Raw genomic sequence first — 20,113 nt, 5'->3', positions numbered from 1 at the left:
AGTGGTTTAATGTAAATGTGCAACATTCTATAGAAAAAAATTTAGACGATTTTCAAGATAAAGAATCTGGCTGGTCTCTGCGCTCGATTTTAAATTTAGTTATTGACATAAAAATCCTATGCGAGGCAGCTCTTTCATAGACTTACCAGATTATATTAAAAAAAGCATGCTTGTGTAAATATAGTGAATGTAGATAATCAATGTTTTAAATGGGCTATTCTGTCAGCTTTACACCCAGTAAAAAAAACTCAAATCGTGTCTCTAACTACATTCAATATGAAAAAGAGTTAAATTTTAATGGCATTGAGTTTTCTGTAAACCCTAGAAAAATTTATAAATTTGAAAAGCAAAACAATATTTCAGTTGATTTATATTAAAAAAAAAAAAAAGTAGCACTTGCGACGTTTTTCCTAGTCACTTGTCAGCTAACAATAAAGAAAATCACGTTAACCTTTTACTTGTCGAAAGTTTCTATCTAGATAGTGAAGAAGAAGATAACACAAATAGAATAATTGGGAATGATGATGATACTGAGTACAAATATCGTTACGTATGGATAAAAAATTTAACTCGACTAGTACGTAAGCAGTTATCTGAGCATGAACATGCAGCAAATATATGTGATCGCTGCCTTCACTATTTTTGGTCAAAAGAAAAGTTGGAAACACACCAAATTGATTGTAAAAATTTAAACAGGAGTAAAATTATATTACCTAACAGAAATAATAATCAGCACATAATTGGGTTTCAAAATTTTACACATAAGAACCGTGTACCTTTTGTTGTATATGCAAACTTTGAATGCCTACTGGAACCTGTTGGAAATATTCGAGCATATCAATGTCACAAAGCATTTAGCATTGGTTATTTTATCGTGTTCGTATGACGATAGTAAATCAGAATATAAAAGCTATAGACATAGTAAAGAAGACGAAGAAACACCTGCTCAATGGTTTGTTCGAGCTCTTTATTTTCTCGCTCTGAAACTAGAAGAATTATTTAAAAATCCTCTAAAAATGATTGATTTGACTCTTGAAGAAAAAACTAAATATGACAAAGCATCTTTGTGTCATATATGTGACCAACCCTTTAACTTGGATGATGTAAAAGTTCGAGATCATTGTTATTTTACTGGAAAGTAAGTGTAATTTATTATTATGATAATAATTTTTATCAAGTCTTGTACAATTTTTGTTGAGGGTACTGATATTAATCTTCGGTTTATTGATTCCTTTAAATTTATGGCTTCTTCTCTTGACAAATTATCATCCTATTTAGAAGAACTAAAAATACTAGAAAAAGTTTTTTCTAGAGATGGTCATCGTATTCAATAGCACAGATAAACTTATTGAAAAAAAGGGGTATACCCGTATGATTATACTTCTTCTCTTGAAAAGCTGAAAGAAAATGAACTTCCATCAAAACAAGATTTTTACAGCAGCTTGTACGAAACCCATATATCTGACTAAGAGTATCAACACGCTAAAAATATCTGGAATACTTTTAACATTCATACTCTCAGACAGTACCCTGATTTATATTTAAAGACTGACGGACTGCTTCTTGCTGAAATATTCGAAAATTTTCGTAGTAATTGTAATAAGACGTATCAATTAGACCCAGCTCATTACTACACAACACCTGGCTTAAGTTGGGACGCTGTGCTAAAATATACAAAGGTGCGTAATTGATGCTTTTGTTAGTTAAGATGTATTTCATCATCATCATTATAAGTTTATTTGTTAAAATTATCATATTATTTTTACTATAGGTTAAACTAGAATTGTTGACTGACATAAACAAAGTTTTATTTATAGAGCGAGGCATACGAGGTGGAATAAGCCAATGCTGTAATCGATATGCCAAAGCTAATAACCCCTATATGAAGGAAGGATATTAAGCAAATAAGGATAAAAAATATTTAATGTATTATGATATTAATAATTTATATGGATGAGCTATGACACAACCATTACCTTTCGCACGTTTTAAATGGGTTGAAAATGTTAACTTTTTAGGTATTTTAAACGTGGCAGATGATGCTGGAATCGGCTATGTACTCGAAGTTGATTTTGAATATCCTAAACATCTTCACAACGCTCATAAGGATTTACCATTCTGTGCTAAGCATATGTCACCTCTAGGTTCTCAACAAAAAAAATCAATGACTACGCTATATAATAAAGAACGTTATGTGATCCATTATCGTGCACTTAAGCAAGCTGTAAGTCATGGGCTCTGTATGACAAAAATTCATAGAGCACTACAGTTTAATCAAAGTTCATGGTTAAAAAAATATATAGATTTAAACAGTGATCAGTGTAAAAATGCGAAAAATGAGTTTGAGAAGATGCTATATGAGTTATTCAACAATGCTGTGTATGGAAAAACGATGGAAAATGAGCGCAAACGCATTGATGTTAAACTTGTCAATAAGTGGAATGGTAGATATGTTGCTGAGGCTTACATTGCACGACCGAATTTTCATAGTTGTGACATATTTGACGCAGATCTTGTAGCTATACAATTGTTGCGTGTTGATATATGTATTAAAAAACCGAAATATGTGGGATTGAGTGTATTGGATTTGTCAAAAACACTTGTATATAAATTTTATTATGATTTTACAAGAAATAAAATGGATGATGATTGTAAACTCTTGTACACAGACACTGATAATCTTGTGTATGAAATAACTCACCGAAATATTTATAATGTTATGCGTGAAAATATCGATGAATTCGATACCTCAAACTATCATGCAGAAAATAAATTTAATATAGCACTCGTTAATAAAAAAATTGTTGGTCTAATAAAGGATGAATGTAATGAGAAAGTCATGTTGGAATTCGCAGGATTAAGGAGCAAAATGTATAGTATAAAGATACAAGATCAAAATGCAGTGGAGAAAGCCAAAGGCGTTAAAAATTCCGTTGCGAAAGCTACAATAACTTTTGATGACTATTTCAAGTGCTTGCGTGAAAACAGTGGTATGACGCTTCAGCAAAAAAATATTAGATCGCGCCATCATCAGCATTTAACCGAGAGAGAAACAAAAATTGCGTTAAGTGCGGATGATGACAAACGGTATTTACAACTTGGTCATACAGATACCCTACCGTGGGGTCATTTTAGCATGTTGGAGATGGAAGCAGCCAATGAGAGGAAAGGACTGCTACAGAAGGGAGCCAATCAGATATTTCAGCCAACAATTGTAGAGCGAGGGTCGACAGATGGATCACAGTTGATAGTAGAGGGGATAGCCGCTTATAAGAAGCTGTCCAACCCAGACGAGCTTATTCTACCCACAAGTAGAGGTTCAAATAAGATTGAACTTGGTAAACGGAAGCTGACATCATCATCATCTTTACTACGTGTCTCTTCAAGTGAATCCTTGTGTAAAAAATCACGAAATATCGAAGGTTAGTAAATAGACGCGCTTGTAGAACAACTTGCATTATTGTTAAAGCTAATCATTTTTCTTTTTATAAATATGTTACAGATGGATATTACAGCACTGAATAAAGTTGCCAGTAACAATTTCCTTCCAACGAGAAAAGTTACTGATATGGTTCCAGATCAAAATTATATGGTGACTAAGCTTAAAAAAGTGAAAACAAAGTATGGATTGAAGATCGAAGAAGAAGTCGCCGAGTTGGCGCACGAATTTCAAATTTTTCTACCCAACAAAATATGTACTGCTTTGTTGGAAAATGAGGAGTTTTTCAATGAGTTATTTGAAGCAGTGAATAAGTTTAAATTGTTCGTAATATACAATGGTGATCATATTATATTTTCATATGCATAAATTTGTAAATTTTATGAAAAATAAATAACCATAGATTTTACAATTAAGTGTTTATTTATTTAAAGTACACATCTTCTTGTAATATTAGAGAAAAAAAAAATTTTTCTCTACTTGGATATTTTTCATAATTTATTTTTATCAATCCAACTGTTATGACTGGAGTCAAACCCCAACCATTTGACAAAGACTTGATTCCCACGTCTTCGAAGGACTTTTTCCACAAGGTAAGTATCTGGATGCTTTGTTTTCTGCAGCTCCTGCTCGTAGAAACCACCAGAAATAGGTTGATCTTGGTAATCTTTGAGATGATACGATATTAGATTTGTTGCTGCTACTTGCGTGATGGTAAATATTTTCGTTGACCAATTTGGCGTATATCCTTTTTTAAATGTTTGTTTGGTTTTGCTCACTCGTACTTTATCATCAATTTTGAATTTAGGCTTAGACTTACTGCTATTTTCACATTTTCTTTTTAACTTCTCCAAAATTTATACTTCATTTTTAGCCACAACATCTTTTGGTTTCAAACCAATTGTTCGGTGTTTCTTATTATCATAAAATTTAATTAACGTTTGTAACAAATTCAACCACTTATAATTGCCTTGCAAACTAAATTTTTTTCACATCAAATCTTTTAAAGTACCATTGAATCGCTCGCATGTAGACGCTTTGAGATTGCTCTGCGTTGAGTATAAATTTATTTTATAATTCTGCATGAGATTTTGGAAGCTTGCATTATAGAATTCTTTGCCACGATCAGTTTGCATGTTAACGGGCACCCGCCCTTCTTTCAATATCGAATGCATTGCTGCAGTTACTTCTTCACCAGTTTTTCTCTTGACAGGTACAGCCCATGCGTACTTGGAGAAAACATTTATTACAGTGAGCATGCACCGATATTTTTTGTTTTCGGAAGCGTAAGGTTGCATCTCTACAAGGTCTGCTTGCCAAGTTTCGTCTAAGCCACGTATGTTGAACTTTTGGCGACGATAGTTACGCCTGGCTGCCTTATGAAGTTCCTCGACGATTTGCTCCATGTATTAATTGTCAAGGTTTAGGTTTTTTGAATCAGCTTGAATAAATGGGAATCTTTTTTGCAAGTTGTATGTAAAAGTTCGAAATTCATCCATTTTTTTTTTCAAGTTTTTTAATTACTTCAACTAAGTAAGCATGATTTACAGCATCTTAAGTCTGTTTTGGTGTCGACTGAACACATCGACACTCATTTTGATACTGAAGCAATGATTACATGCATTAATATATATATATATATCCTCCCTTACGAAGCTCTTCGATGATTGATATAATTTCATTGTCATGACTTGTATTTCCTGCCGACTTTTCAGCTATTAATAAACTTAAACGATCTACTAACTCATTAGGATCATCCCAGTGTGTATAATCTTTTTCACGAACCGTGAGATCGAACATTGGCGCAATCATTTTGATAAACTTATTACTATTATGGGTTCGTATAGCTCCGTTTTTTTTAAACCCTTTTCTGTGAACTTTTGATATTTTTAATAATACGTAGTATTTTTCAAAATTCTCCTGTGTCTACAGAGATTCATTAGGATGCTTTTTGATGAGTAGCTTTATTAATCCTGGAGTCATTGGATATTTTAAATCATCTATTTTGATGTGATTATTTTCAAATTCTATTCGCGAATCGCCAAGTTTGTACATCTCATTTTTTTTCGCACTCCATACCTTAAATCTTATGAACATTTCTGATTCTGATCAAGTATTTGTAAATAAAAATCATTTGATAAATTTTTACTGACTTGAACAGAATCATAAGATTGATGTTGAATAGTATTATTTAAATCGATGTCATCATCATCACTTTCACTAATGGCAGACTCGAATGGTAAATTATGATCACTGAATTTATCTGTTTTTTTTTTTTTTGTTGATTCACTTTATCAACTTTATTACTTTCTTCATCGTTTTTATTTTAAAAATAATTGTGAGTAACAGAATTATTACTATTGTTTTTGTGTTTTTTTGCTTCGGCGACAATTTCCATTAAAGGGTCTGTTATAGCGTACAAAGAGCACGATATAGTGTACTCAAAAAATCGACAAGATTTGAAAGCCAGACACAAAGCAGATAAAATTTTAGCTGAGAAGGCTTGGCAAAGAGTTAAAGCTTTAGATTCAAGTAATGGTGAAAGAGCAGCAGCTGCCCTAGTGACTGGCGCTATGAAGGTTCAAAGTAAATTTGGTATGGGGTTGGAGCAAGAGAAAAAACAGAGTATTAAAAAAAGGAAAAGAAGGATGGGTAGGTCAAAGAAAAAACAATGTAGTGCTTCAAGCGCAGTTATTAAGGCTGCCTCGCAAGACATGAATACTAAAAGCAAAAGTGCTCGAGATGTCATTAGTAGTGATTTGAAAAGTTCTCGTAGTGTGGTAAGAAAATCACGGGATAAAAAGTATGTTACGATTCCGTGCATCTTACGCCTTCCTACTCAGAATGGTGGAGCTATACCTTTGATTCCCTTGTTTGCTGGTTTGAGTGCAACCGGTGCTATAGCCAATGGAATAGCTGGAATTGTGAAGAGCATAAATGCTGCTAAGTTAGCCAAAAAGCAGCTAGCAGAAAGTCAGAGACATAATCAAACCATGGAAGCTATCGCCCTTGGAAAAGGTCTTTATCTCAAACCGCATAAAATTGGATTAGGAGTCTATTTAAAGCCTAACGCTGGAAAAGGTTTAAAAAAAAAAAAAACTTAAAAAAATAATTCAAAGAAAAAAAATTACCTGATCGAGCTCTGACCAACATTGATTTGATGAAATATTCTGAAATCTTAAAAATTCCTCATTTTCGTGGAGTATTCATGAGAAACAGTTCACCTGCTAACGGTCTATGGTTTTGCGAAACAGCTGTAGTAAATCTTGATAATAAGAATGGACCTGGAACTCACTGGGTGGCTTATCGAAAACGTGCTAATAATCTTGTGTACTTTGACAGTTTTGGAGATCTGCAGCCACCTACTGACTTAATGTTGTATCTAGAAGTTAGTAAAGTGAAATATAATCATAAGCGATATCAAAAATTTAACTCCTACAACTGCGGTCATTTGTGCTTGAAGTTTCTTTTAATACAAACTTTACTTTCTTACATGGGGAGAAACTATTTAGCTACACTTCAACAATCATGGAAGAAACATTAACACTTAGCCTTTCTGGTACTTCTTCTGTTTTAGAAACACAGTATTTTCCGCCGATTGAATTATCACCAAAACGCAACTACGTTTTTGGCTTAGTAGAACTTTTCTCATTTAACTCCATTCCAAATATTGATGAAAATTGTAATAAATTTTATGTTGGCAATCAAGTTATTGTATTACCAACAGGCAGTTATGAGGTTGAAAATATTAGATCATTTTTGATGGAGATATTACATTCTCGCAACATAACTCTCGATATCAAGCCAAACAGTAATACGCTTCGAAGTGTTATCAAGTGCAGTCATACTATTGATTTTAGACCTAAAGATTCTATAGGCCGTCTATTAGGTTTTATTCAGAGAGTTCTATAAAATAATACCACTCATATTTCAGACTTACCTGTAGCTATTCTAAAAATAAACGCATTAAGAGTTGAATGTAACATCACAAGTGGAGCTTACATAAACAGTCACAAAGTATACACGATTCATGAATTTTTTCCCGCTGTACCACCCGGATATAAGATTATTGAAGTTCCTTCATAAAAAATTTATTTACCGATCATTGGACGTATCGTTGATCATATACAACTATACGCATTGTAGATCAGGATGGTGATTTAGTAAATTTTCGTGGAGAAGTCATAACTATAAGATTGCACGTAAGACCCTCTCCATAATGGGTATCATTAATAATCAGACAAATCATATAGGCAGCTCAATATGCACTCCAGCACTCAGTCAACAACGAGCTCTCAAAGCGTTGAGACGTCAGAGAAAAAATCCCTTCAAAGCATCGAGACATCCAAGAAAACGATTGACACATCAAAACATTCAGTGTATAAAAAATCTCGGTCTAAAAATAAAATGCCCTGGTGGAAACTAAATTAGATACTTTTTTGTTGTATACAAAATGGACGAGTATTCAGTCTCCAGTCGCATTTGACGAATCTATTGCGCACTATGAGATTCATGCTCATCAGCCGTATGCATCATCAACATATGGCAATAGTCATGACATTCGCATTTCAATTCAACATCAAAACTTGTGTCTTTTACCATCCAAAAGTTCTTTGCATGTTTACGGATGATTGGTCAAAGCAAATGAAAATACGGCAGTAACAAACACCGCATTGATAAACGACGCCATCTGCCACTTATTTAAAGAAATAAGATATGAGATAAATGCTATAGAAGTAGACAAGTGCACAAATGTTAGACTAACAACCCTTATAAAAAATTGGCTATCGCTTTGTCCCGATCAAACAAAATCTGTGATAAACGCTGGTTGGCTTAGATAGTTGTTAATGTGAAACATGAGCTTATACTTACAAAAGCAAGAAACGATACAAATACTAGCTGGAGTAAATAAGAAGCAGAAAATAAACGACGACTAGAAGAGTGGGAAAAATTTATGAAGAGAAACGAGCAGAAGAAGAAAGATGTAGAGTTTGAAAAAACAAAATCTGTGGGAAAATTGGAAAATAAAGACTGTGTAATTGTTTGAAAAATCAATTTGTTTAATAATACTCCAATCAATATGTCGCATAAACCGAGTACAAGTAATTTTACTACTAATGTTAAGTATCAAAAACTTTCAACTAAGGACGTTGATGATAAAAACAAGAAATCTTAGCTGAAAAACTTCATTGATAAGTATTTAACCAACAAAAGATCATGTCCTAGAAATGAAGGTTATGAAAACGAAACTCATATTATAATAGCGAAGAAAATTGAGGATTTTGTGGACATGCAAGGTTTCAAGAAACAGGATAACGATTATGTGCTCAAGGAATTGGCTATCCTCCCGCTTAGTCCCACTGATGCAGAAGCACAAGTATTTCTTTTTAAAGCACCCTTCAGCTGGCGAAAATTGCCACCAAAGCATTAACATAAAAATTTATACCTTGAACTTTACTATCATAGACTAAGCTCGGACTCGGGAAAAATTGAGTACACAGAAATAGGAAATATTTTACGGGAGAATCTTGAAAATGCTGCAAAGATACTTGTTATTGGAGATCTGAAACAAAAGTGGCTTAAAAGATTTGGCTTTAAAATCACTGATACGACAGACTATCCACCGTTTGAACTTCCAAGATTAGTTACTACTTGTGCTCATCACAACCGTGCCTACAGATCCATGTGTGCTCTTCATAACGTCAAACGAATGAAAAAGTTTTACTTTAATATGAAATGGGTTGATGATGACAACGACGACAACGATGACGATTATAATAAAGAGTACTGGAAAAATGTATTGTATTTCAAGAATTAATTTTTTACAAAATAATTTTGTAAATGTACATGTATTAAATTAAATAAAAAACTCACTAATCAAAATAAAACAAAAATCTTAACAATTATTCTTCCACCACTCTGCATCCTACATGATCATACAACGCACTCGCTTACACAAAAATGTATATATTCATTGCGTGCACAAGCTGCACAAGATTTCGCATATTCAAGCTAATCTTGAGAGGGCCCCGTATATTATATTTGCAGCTTGAGTATACTCTCCGCACGTTGGATATGGGAAGAAAGCAAGATTTCGCAAACTCAAAAATATATGTACGAGTATATGTATGCAACTATCACTTGCACACGCTGCACAAGATTCCGCAAAACTCAAGCAGCGCATGCGGAGGTCGATCAAGTAACAGCAGCAGTTCGGGGGGTACTCGGTCGGACCGCTTTCGAGCATACTTGCCGCAGCTCAGCCCTGGTTGCCGCATATCAGGGGCAAAGGGGGGAAAGTGACCCACAACCGCCAGGCGGTTTTGGCTCAGTTGAGCCAGAACCGCCACTGTTTATCTACTACTACTCCTTTTAAAATAGAAATAAATTTAATTTCAAACTTAGAAATAAGGCTAATAAATGATCATCGTTTCTTACATAGAAACCTTATTAATCAGCTACATAAATATTTTTCAGCTGTCTGAAAAATTCTGTTATTGGAAGTAATCGTCAAAAAGGATCTGTGATAGCTCAAGGAGTTGTACCTAGGCTTTTGCAACTAATCAGTGAACCAAAATCTATTTCTGACGATAGAATCCGCTTAGAAGCAACAGTAACTTTAGGCTCATTAGCTAAAGGAACTCATCAACATGTTTTAGCGTTGATTGATCTTGGGGTAGTTATTTCGTTGATACAAGTACTATCAGTAATAGAATGGAAAACTGTTGAAAACATAAAAGTACACCATTCCATTATAGAAGCTTCTTTAAGATGTTTACGAACAATTTTTCAACATTCATCTGCACCAGTTTTAACTATATTTGAAAATCCAAAATTTATACCTCATCTCTTGCAACTGTCAGATATTTCTATAAATTGTCAAGTATACGTTGCCATGATATTAACTGCAGCTTGTAAGGTAACATATTTATTTTTTATACATATACACGTATCAAATTGTAAACTGTCGTCTGGTGCATTACCAATTGATATAAAATTATCTTTAACTTGCGTAATATAATAATACTAATTTAATACATTTGTCTCGCTATGCTAAGAATTTTTATTACTTTTATGATGATGGGGTGAATTCACATTGCTAATACTTTTCAAAAGTTTTGCTACCTCAAAAAATAGTGGAGAAAATATAATCAATTTTATCATTCTATCATTTATCTTTTCACGTTTACCTTACTTCTTCAAACTGCGTTTTCTATTCTTAAATTATTACTTTCGTTGTTAAACTTAGTTAAGGAGGTGTATGAGTTCCCGCGTGTGCCCGAGCGGCTCCGTATTTGTTGGTGAATTTTGCGGGTTATTTTATTGTAATTTGTATACAAGTGGGTTAGTTGTATAAGTATTCGTGTAGATAATAAAATAAGATCAAAGTTTTTCGTGGTTTGGAGGCAGATAATTAAGCGAAGCAAAAAAATTTGTAGTAAGAAGTAAGGTTATGGTCGCTGTGCGAAATATTTTTTGAGTCAAGACTCTTCATGCATACCGATAAAGTAAAATTTAACAGTAGAGGCAACAAGATTTAAAGACTTTGAGATTTAGAGACTTAAGTAAAAAAATCAAGATAAATAAGGATGCTGAAAAAAAAATTGGTGCTAAAGCTGAGAAGTAGAGGCAAAAAAACAATAGAAATTAAGGACGAAGTCGTCAAAGTTAATGGTAAGTCACAAACAACGCCTGAATGTGTCGCATAAAAAATGCTCTTACAGGAAAAAAGAGAAACGTCTGTGTTAAGAGAGTGCATGAATTATTTACAAAATATAGGTAGGATACTGCATGAGAAGGCCGAAGCAGAAGAAATCAGAAACGAATTAGCAGTAAAAACGGATGACTTAATGATAAAACTTGAATAAGTTAAGAAAAAGATAAAAGTCTTGGACGGGAGAGGAGTGTTTTCACAAGCAAAGTAGATGATAAAACGACAAAATTTTTGTCAAGAGGCTGAGCAAGTGAAGAAACATCGTCCAGTGGCGCAGCTTCTGCGAATTTGAAGCAAGAAAGATAAAACTATTTTTACAGGACCAAGTCAGAAAAAGAGAGAATATTATCATAATGAAAAGATTGACCGAGGTAAAAAATGTTAAGGATAACGTAAGATGACTGTTATATAAGCGCTTAGAAGTTGGTGTAAACACATGGAAACATATTATGGATATAACGAAGGTTGGGCCAGTAATCAGTGCGTGATTAAGTTGTTTCCATGCCAAGAAACAGATTGTGCAAAAGAAAAGGAAGTTACTCGGTTTAAACGTTTTTCTACATAAGGGTTTGAGTTTTTGAATAGAAAAAAAACAAGATTTGGTAAGTTGGGTTGAGTATGGCTCAGATAAGTGATTTTTGGAGGGTATAAAGCGAAACAAAAAAATTTTGGTCTTAGAACTACTCGGAAATTGTTAAAGAAGACAGAGATCTTTACAATTTGTTAAAGAATATGAGTTAATCAGTGTATCTGAGAATTGGCTAGAAAAAAAATCGTGGAATAGTTTTAAAAGTAAAATATCGAGGAATTTTGTTTGGAAATGTATTGCGACGACTAGGGAAAACAAAAAATAAAATTTTTTCCATCGTAATAAAAAAAAAAAAAAAGATAGATACAGAAGACAAGCTTATGGTAAATTTTGAGAGCTGCATGGTAAAATCTATATTAGTAATAGCAGAGATTAGTAGGGAAATTTGTGACTGCCATACTAAGAAGTGTGCCCACTTTTTTCCAGTGGTTCTAGCACCCTGCCGCGGCCAAGCGGCCAAACCAGGTGCACATTTTTTTTATTTTATTTGAGAAGCACGGTAGGGGTATGAGAGGAGTGGATTCGCGTGGAAATGTCCATATAGGTGCACAACTTGGAGACGCGTGGAAGGGGTATATCGAATATGCGCCTACGAGGAGAAGAGTAAAAATGTTAGCCATATAGCTGTATAGCTGAGCGCACAGCCAAAGCAAGCGACGACACGAGTTTTTCTCTTTTAAGTCTTGTGACTCTGCAACCGAGTATATGCTATATGTATAGTTAACTGACTTGCTCTTGCTCTGGCTTCAATATTATCTATAAATCTTAAATAATTAAATCATGAAACTAAGTGCTCATTAATTATATGTACAGACTTTTAATTTCAATACATTATTTTTTAACTCTCGCGTACTCTTAACATTCTGAAATCCATTTATGTTTTCAAAAATATGTAGCTTTAACTGTTTTTTAAGGTTTTCAGTACAGCTTCAACCACTAATTTATTAATTTTACACATCTTAACTGCTGTGAACTGCAGGACAAGCTCCGGAGGATATCCATGAACAAATGTCATTTTGAAAGAGATATGACGTATTCATCGGATAGCTTATATGGATAAGGCTTATGCCGCTTCAGGGATTGTTTTGCACTTGAGGGTTCAAATCCATTTCATGGTAGATTTTTTTTTTTTTTTTTTTTTTTTTCAACTAATCTTGTCTTCAACATATTTTGTCTTCATTTCTTTTATTTATGTTTCGTTAAATAATATATGTGTCGTCAACATTTTTTTTCAAATACATCAAAATAAATATTGTTACTTCGATACTTCTTGTTAGCAAGGCAATTCCATAATTTTATAATACTGAAATAACTTCTAAAAATTTTAACATAATTTGTGTAGTTCATAACTCTTCAGAAATTATGAACGTCCTATTTACGACAAAAAAAAGCTGCCCGTCTACTGCTCTTTACTTAATGTTAAAATTTTAATCAGTAAATAAATTTGATGAATACAGTAGAAAGTAGTTTTTTAAAAATCCTAAAATTGCTTGCAAATCTTTGATAAGGTGTGCTACTTTTTTTCATTTTTAAACTGCCAGAAGAGTAATAATGAATGAAACAGTTCGATGAATAAGTAATAAAAATTATTCGGCTGGATTCTAAGACAAAATATTTTTTATAATACTGCAGTATTTTGTTCGGAAAAAAAAAATGAATTACCTCTAAGGGTGATGATTAAAATAAAGATATTTTTAGGATGTAGATTATTAAGGAAGTTTAATCATTTATATTAAATACAGAAAAAGCATCATAATACTTTTAACAATAATACCATCGGGTTAGTGCAAAAAAGAGTCTTTTTAGAGTAAAAGTCAAGAAAGAGCCTTTTTAAATTGTCGGGCGGAAGAAAGTCTTCTTAAACTAAATTAAAAAGCCTTTTCATACAGAGGTACACTCGCACTGAGATGTATTAAGCCGGCGTCGATTGGTATAGTTAATCCCAACGAAACGTCGCTCAAGATTATTCTTCGACATTTTTGAGTTCTCATTTGCTCTTCACCCAGCTCTCGGTTGGTTATGTACCTCTGTACGAATCCACATATATATTTATTTATATATTTTTCTAGATCAATTATATATGGGAAGAATCACGTTAACTGTCCCAACGCCGCAATGGACGGCCCGCGCGGGCGTCAAACACGACGTTTTCAACTCGTCGTTTCGGTGTCAAAACTTTGATAAAAAAATTTTCTAAAAACATATTCTTACGTATTTTTTCCTCAGCTTTCTAGAAGTGGCATCAGTTTTTCAAAAATTTGCTCCCATAACCTCGGAAAATGCACTTGTTTGAAAAACACGTTTTATCTCCATGATCTTCAACTTTTGGAATTTCTTTGATAGTCTAGATCGAAAGATGAGACATTTTTACGTAGGTATCGATAATAAAAAAAGAGGGGTTTTTCGTTTTTATAACGTATTTAAACGACGAACGAGACGATGCGAGCCGCGGCGGAAGGAGAAATTTGCATCATCTCACGATAAGCGAGAGAGAATCACGTTGCTCACCCTCGCCCTGAAATTTTGGAACCGAAGAGAGCTTATGAAAGAATTTTGTTGCACAGATAGAGAAGCTAGGCAAGCTTTAAATTTAGTTGCAGAACGTGGCATACTCTCATGGCCCGATAAAAAAAAGGAAAAATTTTATCTGCTGATGTTGAGGTCTGTGTAAAAATTTTTTACGAGTGTGACAGTGTCAGCCGCTTGATGCCTGGATTAAAAGATTATGTTTCTGTGAAACAGGATAATATTTAACGTGTTTATGTACAAAAACGATTATTACTTGGAAATTTGAACGAACTATTCATTTTATTTAAAGAAGAGCATGAAAATGTCAAAGTGGGTCTCACGAAATTCGTACAGCTCAGACCTCCTCACTGTGTCTTAGCCGGAAGTAGTGGCACGCATAACGTTCGCGTATGCGTGCATCACGAAAACGTAAAACTGATGCTAGATGCACTAAATTTAGAAGAATTAACGAAACCCAAGGCAACACCTCTTAAAAATTCCACGGACTGTTTGAACGCCATTGTTTGCGATAATCCTTCCAAAAATTGTTTTTTAGGAAAATGTTTAGATTGTCCCAATTTCAGAAAACTTCGCAGATTATTATTAGATTCGCTAAAAGCTAAAGGAATTTCAATACTTAATCAATTTTTAATCATTATTTATTTCTTTATTATAAAATTGTTGTTTATATGAATAAATTGTATCAAAACATTTATTATTTATCCATTGTAAACCCTGGTTAACTTATTGTTGTTTACATCGCCACTACTACATTATATATATTACATAGCCAAACAGACTCAACGTAGCAGACGACACACGACGGACGCGCTGCTGCCGTGCGTGGCCCGGCCGCCATGGCTCGCATCGTCTCGTTCGTCGTTTAAATACGTTATAAAAACGAAAAACCCCTTTTTTTTACCGTCGATATCTACGTAAAAATGTCTCATCTTTCGATCTAGACTATCACAAAAATTCCAAAAGTTGAAGATCATGGAGATAAAACGTATTTTTCAAACAAGTGCATTTTCCGAGGTTATGGGAGCAAATTGTCGAAAAACTGATCCCACCACTGGAAAGCTAAGGAAAAAATACGTAAGAATATGTTTTTAAATAATTTTTTTATCAAATTTTTGACACCGAAACGACGAGTTGAAAACGTCGTGTTTGACGCCCGCGCGGGCCGTCCACCACGGCGCTGGGACAGTTAACGTGATTCTCCCCATATATACACACATAAATGCAGTACCATTTTAAAATCAGAAAAACAAAAATTAAAGACTCTTCTTGGATTCAGTTTGAAAAGGCTGTTTTACACCTATTACTCTGGACAGACTCTTTATTATGCCAACCTGACAAATTATTTAGATTTAAAAATTGTAAGAACTAAAAAAATTTTTAATTACAAATTTATATGTTAATAAAAACTGAGTCTGGGTCTTTTTCTGCTAGCAAAAACTTCGATAAGGAGTTAAGGGGGATGTGATAATGCTTTCTTTCAAGAAATTTCTGAAAAAATTTGTATAGGTGTGTTTTAGTATTATAAATAACATTAAAATTTCAAAGAGCCTAGATTCACCGTTTTCGAGAAATAAAATAGCGAAGTTGGCCACTTATACACATGCTCTTAAAAAGGAATTGTCAGAAAATGCACGTTTTTACTTATAACTCTTGAAATTTTCTTAAGAATTTTTTAAAAAACCAATATGTAAGGATTTGTGATAGTTGAAATAACTATACTAAAATTGAGGAAGACGACTGATACTATAACTACAAAAAAAAAAAAAAAATTCTGTCTAGCGTTGTATGGCTAGAGGTGTTTTTTGATGGTCTATCTTATCAACTTCAAACAATCAAATAAATTTATGCAAATCATTGTGTGTTGCATAAAATGTAAAATTAATTAACTGATTGCGATGATTAAAAGTGCAATTGAAATTGTGAAATTCTAATATATTGTATAGTTATTAATCTATAAAAATATATATAGTGCCACCTTCACAACAGAGAAAAAACCATTTTTGTTAACTGTATATGATTTACGCGCTGTCAAAAAATTTTGGTAACTATTTCTGTAAAATTACAATAACAGTTTCTTGTAGGTAAAAAGGTTAATTGTTTATACACAATCCAACTTTTTTTTTTAAATTATTCTTCGAGTTACAAGTGGTTGAAAGCATCATGTCTTAAATAAAAAAAGCTTTGTTCAGTCTCTGTAAGACTCTTTTATCTAAAATACGTACTATTTATAAAGACTAACGAATCTGCTTTTATGTTTGTACATATGTGTGGTACGAATTTTGTCAATGCAATAACCACAAGGTATTGATAAGGAATGTAAATATAAGCTAAGAAATATAATATATGTACGTGGATAAATATTCACGTATAATTGGATGTTAGTTGTACTTTACTGGTACTAATCATATTTGATATAATCGTAGTGAAAGTATGAGTTTTCTTCTGCCTTCGACTGAAGAGTTATGAACTACACAAATTATGTTAAAATTCTTAGAAGTTATTTTAGTATTATAAAATTATATAATTGCCTTGTTAACAAGAAGTATCGAAGTAACAATATTTATTTTGATGTATTTGAAAAAAAATGTTGACGACACATATATTTTTTAACGAAACATAAATAAAAGAAATTAAGACAAAATATGTTGAAGACAAGATTAGTTGAAAAAAAAAAAAAAAAAAAAAAAAAAAAATCTACCATGAAATGGATTTGAACCCTCAAGTGCAAAACAATCCCTGAAGCGGCATAAGCCTTATCCATATAAGCTATCCGATGAATACGTCATATCTCTTTCAAAATGACATTTGTTCATGGATATCCTCCGGAGCTTGTCCTACAGTTCACAGCAGTTAAGATGTGTAAAATTAATAAATTAGTGGTTGAAGCTGTACTGAAAACCTTAAAAAACAGTTGAAGCTACATATTTTTAAAAACATAAATGGATTTCGGAATGTTAAGAGTACGCGAGAGTTAAAAAATAATGTATTGAAATTAAAAGTCTGTACATATAATTAATGAGCACTTAGTTTCATGATTTAATTATTTAAGATTTATAGATAATATTGAAGCCAGAGCAAGAGCAAGTCAGTTAACTATACATATAGCATATACTCGGTTGCAGAGTCACAAGACTTAAAAGAGAAAAACTCGTGTCGTCGCTTGCTTTGGCTGTGCGCTCAGCTATACAGCTATATGGCTAACATTTTTACTCTTCTCCTCGTAGGCGCATATTCGATATACCCCTTCCACGCGTCTCCAAGTTGTGCACCTATATGGACATTTCCACGCGAATCCACTCCTCTCATACCCCTACCGTGCTTCTCAAATAAAAAAAAAAAAATGTGCACCTGGTTTGGCTGCTTGGCCGCGGCAGGGTGCTAGAACCACTGGAAAAAAAATGCTGAATGATGAACACACTTCGTAGTACGGCAGTCAGCAATCTCCCTACTTATCTCTGGTAATAGACAAGAAAGTTGTAAATGTATGGCCAGCGTACAATTTCGGAAATGTAAGAAAGATACGGGAATTATAAATGCAGAGAGCATAGCAAATGACTTCGTAAAAATAGGAGACTTAAACATAAGGATAGGAAGTTTAGAAAGTTTTATGGAAATAGATATGGGAGAAATGAAAAATAAGAAAAGTAAAGATAAAGTCGGAAATTCAAAGTGATCAGTGATCCGTTGGGGGCGAAATGTAAGAAAATAAATAAACACAAGTAAAGTGTATTTAAATTTTCTGCGTTGATTTATTGATGCGCAACGTTTCGCTGACAATATGCACACAATTTCCAAATTCACCGGAGGGCACTGATATATACTAGCAAATCATTAAAGATAAAGTCATTAGTAACAAAACCTAGGAAATAAAAAAAGTATGTGAAAACAAAGGGCTTACAATTTTAAATTAGTAGTTAGATGGACATGTAGAGGGAGAGTCATTTATGGATTTCCAAGAGAATTCAACAATATACTACTATAATGGAAGACTTATTAGAAAGAAAGAAAAGAGTGCAGAAAACTACGCAAGCGAAAGAAAGTAAACTTAAATGCAATGAAGAAGCACAACTTTTATTTTTAAAAAATTTTTAGGGAAGTCCAGAAATAAAAAAAGCTTAGAGGAGACGATAGTACCATTGAAAAATCAAAGTAGTACTTTAGATAACTCATAGATGGATGCAATGTAAATAAGTTAGGTCAAAAAAGAGATACGAATCATGTCGTGAACATCTCAAGAATCGAAGTATTACTCCGTGTACACTTCGTAAAAGAAGGGGATTTCTGGACCAAATAATAACTAAATGTAAAGGCAATATAATATGTCAAGAAAATAAAGAGTTTTAGTAGAATGGTCAATAAATATCTAACTAGTGAACTGGATTTAAGTAAGGTAATAAAACTGTTTAAAAAAATCCGTAAACGATTATAATACTTTTTGATAGCGAAAGAGTCCATGTTAAAGTCTAGCAGGCGCGACCCCTATCCCCCCTACCCTTGGCCTCATACAACTATATAAGAATGTTATATATTTTATGCATATATTGTTTACTTTAAAAGTCTTTTTACCATCCTTTCGCCCTCGATTTTATGTAGACGTCGTCACCCCCCCCCCCCCCCTCCTAGTTCAGTTTATAAAATATAGTTTAGTTACTATGAAAAATGATTGAAATTAAAAAGTAGGTTATTAAACGTCTTGAAATTGTGACGTGGGTAATGCAATGTTTACTGGCAACTTTCATGCTTTATCGATTTTTGTTTTTTCAATAGATGATTTAATATATTCATTTAATGATATACATTGCGGATGGAATATAGCATTTAAAAATTTCACGAAGAAATAACTAGTGAGAATATTCATAATGGAATCACAAAGTACATTGATGGTTTATATGTAAGTTGCATAAAACCGCACATAAAGATTAAAAGAATTTTTAATAAGAGGTAGAAGTTACGGAATTATAAGTCTACCACTCTAACTTGAAAAAAAAACCAAAAAATTATTTTTAAAGTAAAAAAATTCAAAGGATCCGTAAATAATTGAGAAACTCTTTTAACAGCTTGATTTTAATTAAAGTGAATTTATGATTTTGCAAAAATATTAAAAAAAGAATCTCAAAAGATCGCGAAGACGAGAACCCATAAGAAGAATCATGACAATAGGTAAGTTCAAATTTGTGTCTCCAAAAAACCAGGTTTTTTTTTTTTAATTATTATTCAGTAAAAAAAATGTACTTTAAAGGTCAGAGATTTAAAAACACATGGAAAAATATTGCATAAAAACTTTAAAGATACTGCTATTAGTATGAGTTGGATAAAGCACGACTCTGAAATTAATTAAAATTTTTAGGAAGCAGATACTGTTTTTGATCAATTATATGAGAGTAAATTAATAATTATTTTTATTTAGGGCCCCGGTAATTCAAGTAAGAATTTTTTGTATGAAAATTTAGTTCATCATTTCATTTGAATCAAAAAATAAAATTTGTCTGTGGCATGAACTAGTATTGCCTCAATATTGTTAGCTAAGGAAATAACTAGTTATAAAACTTTTAAAGTACCATTAGAGTTAGATACTGCTGAAAGCATATTTTTAGAGCTACGATCTAAAAAAAAGTATGAGAAGTTCATTCAATTATTTGGGATGAAGCTTCAATGATCAAAAAAAAGTTTCAGAAATTATTGACTAAACTTCTTAAGACTCATGTGATAAATGTGATGGATGGAGTTTTCCACACAAACAACTATATAGTATAAGTAACTATACATATATACTATATCCTACTATAAAACACTAGTGTGTATGTATAATTTTAGCGGGGCTTTGTCCCTCTGTGCGCTTTGC

At 32.9% G+C, this 20,113-nt stretch overlaps 1 protein-coding gene across 1 annotated transcript in view; it reads left to right on the top strand.

Annotated features, from left to right (window-relative positions):
• Positions 1–20,113, top strand: part of LOC106638913 (armadillo repeat-containing protein 8) — a 447,393-nt gene that overhangs the window by 52,136 nt on the left and 375,144 nt on the right. The window contains exon 3 of the mRNA XM_089597970.1: positions 9,917–10,358. Within this exon, the coding sequence (XP_089454096.1) occupies positions 9,917–10,358 (442 nt within the window). The remainder of the gene's footprint in view (positions 1–9,916; positions 10,359–20,113) is intronic.

Source organism: Copidosoma floridanum, unplaced genomic scaffold, assembly GCF_036245765.1.
Source record: "Copidosoma floridanum isolate Cflo_tuat_1 unplaced genomic scaffold, Cflo_Japanese_pri ptg000004l, whole genome shotgun sequence".
Lineage (NCBI taxonomy): Eukaryota > Metazoa > Arthropoda > Insecta > Hymenoptera > Encyrtidae > Copidosoma > Copidosoma floridanum.
This window is presented reverse-complemented; position numbering and strand designations above follow the sequence as displayed.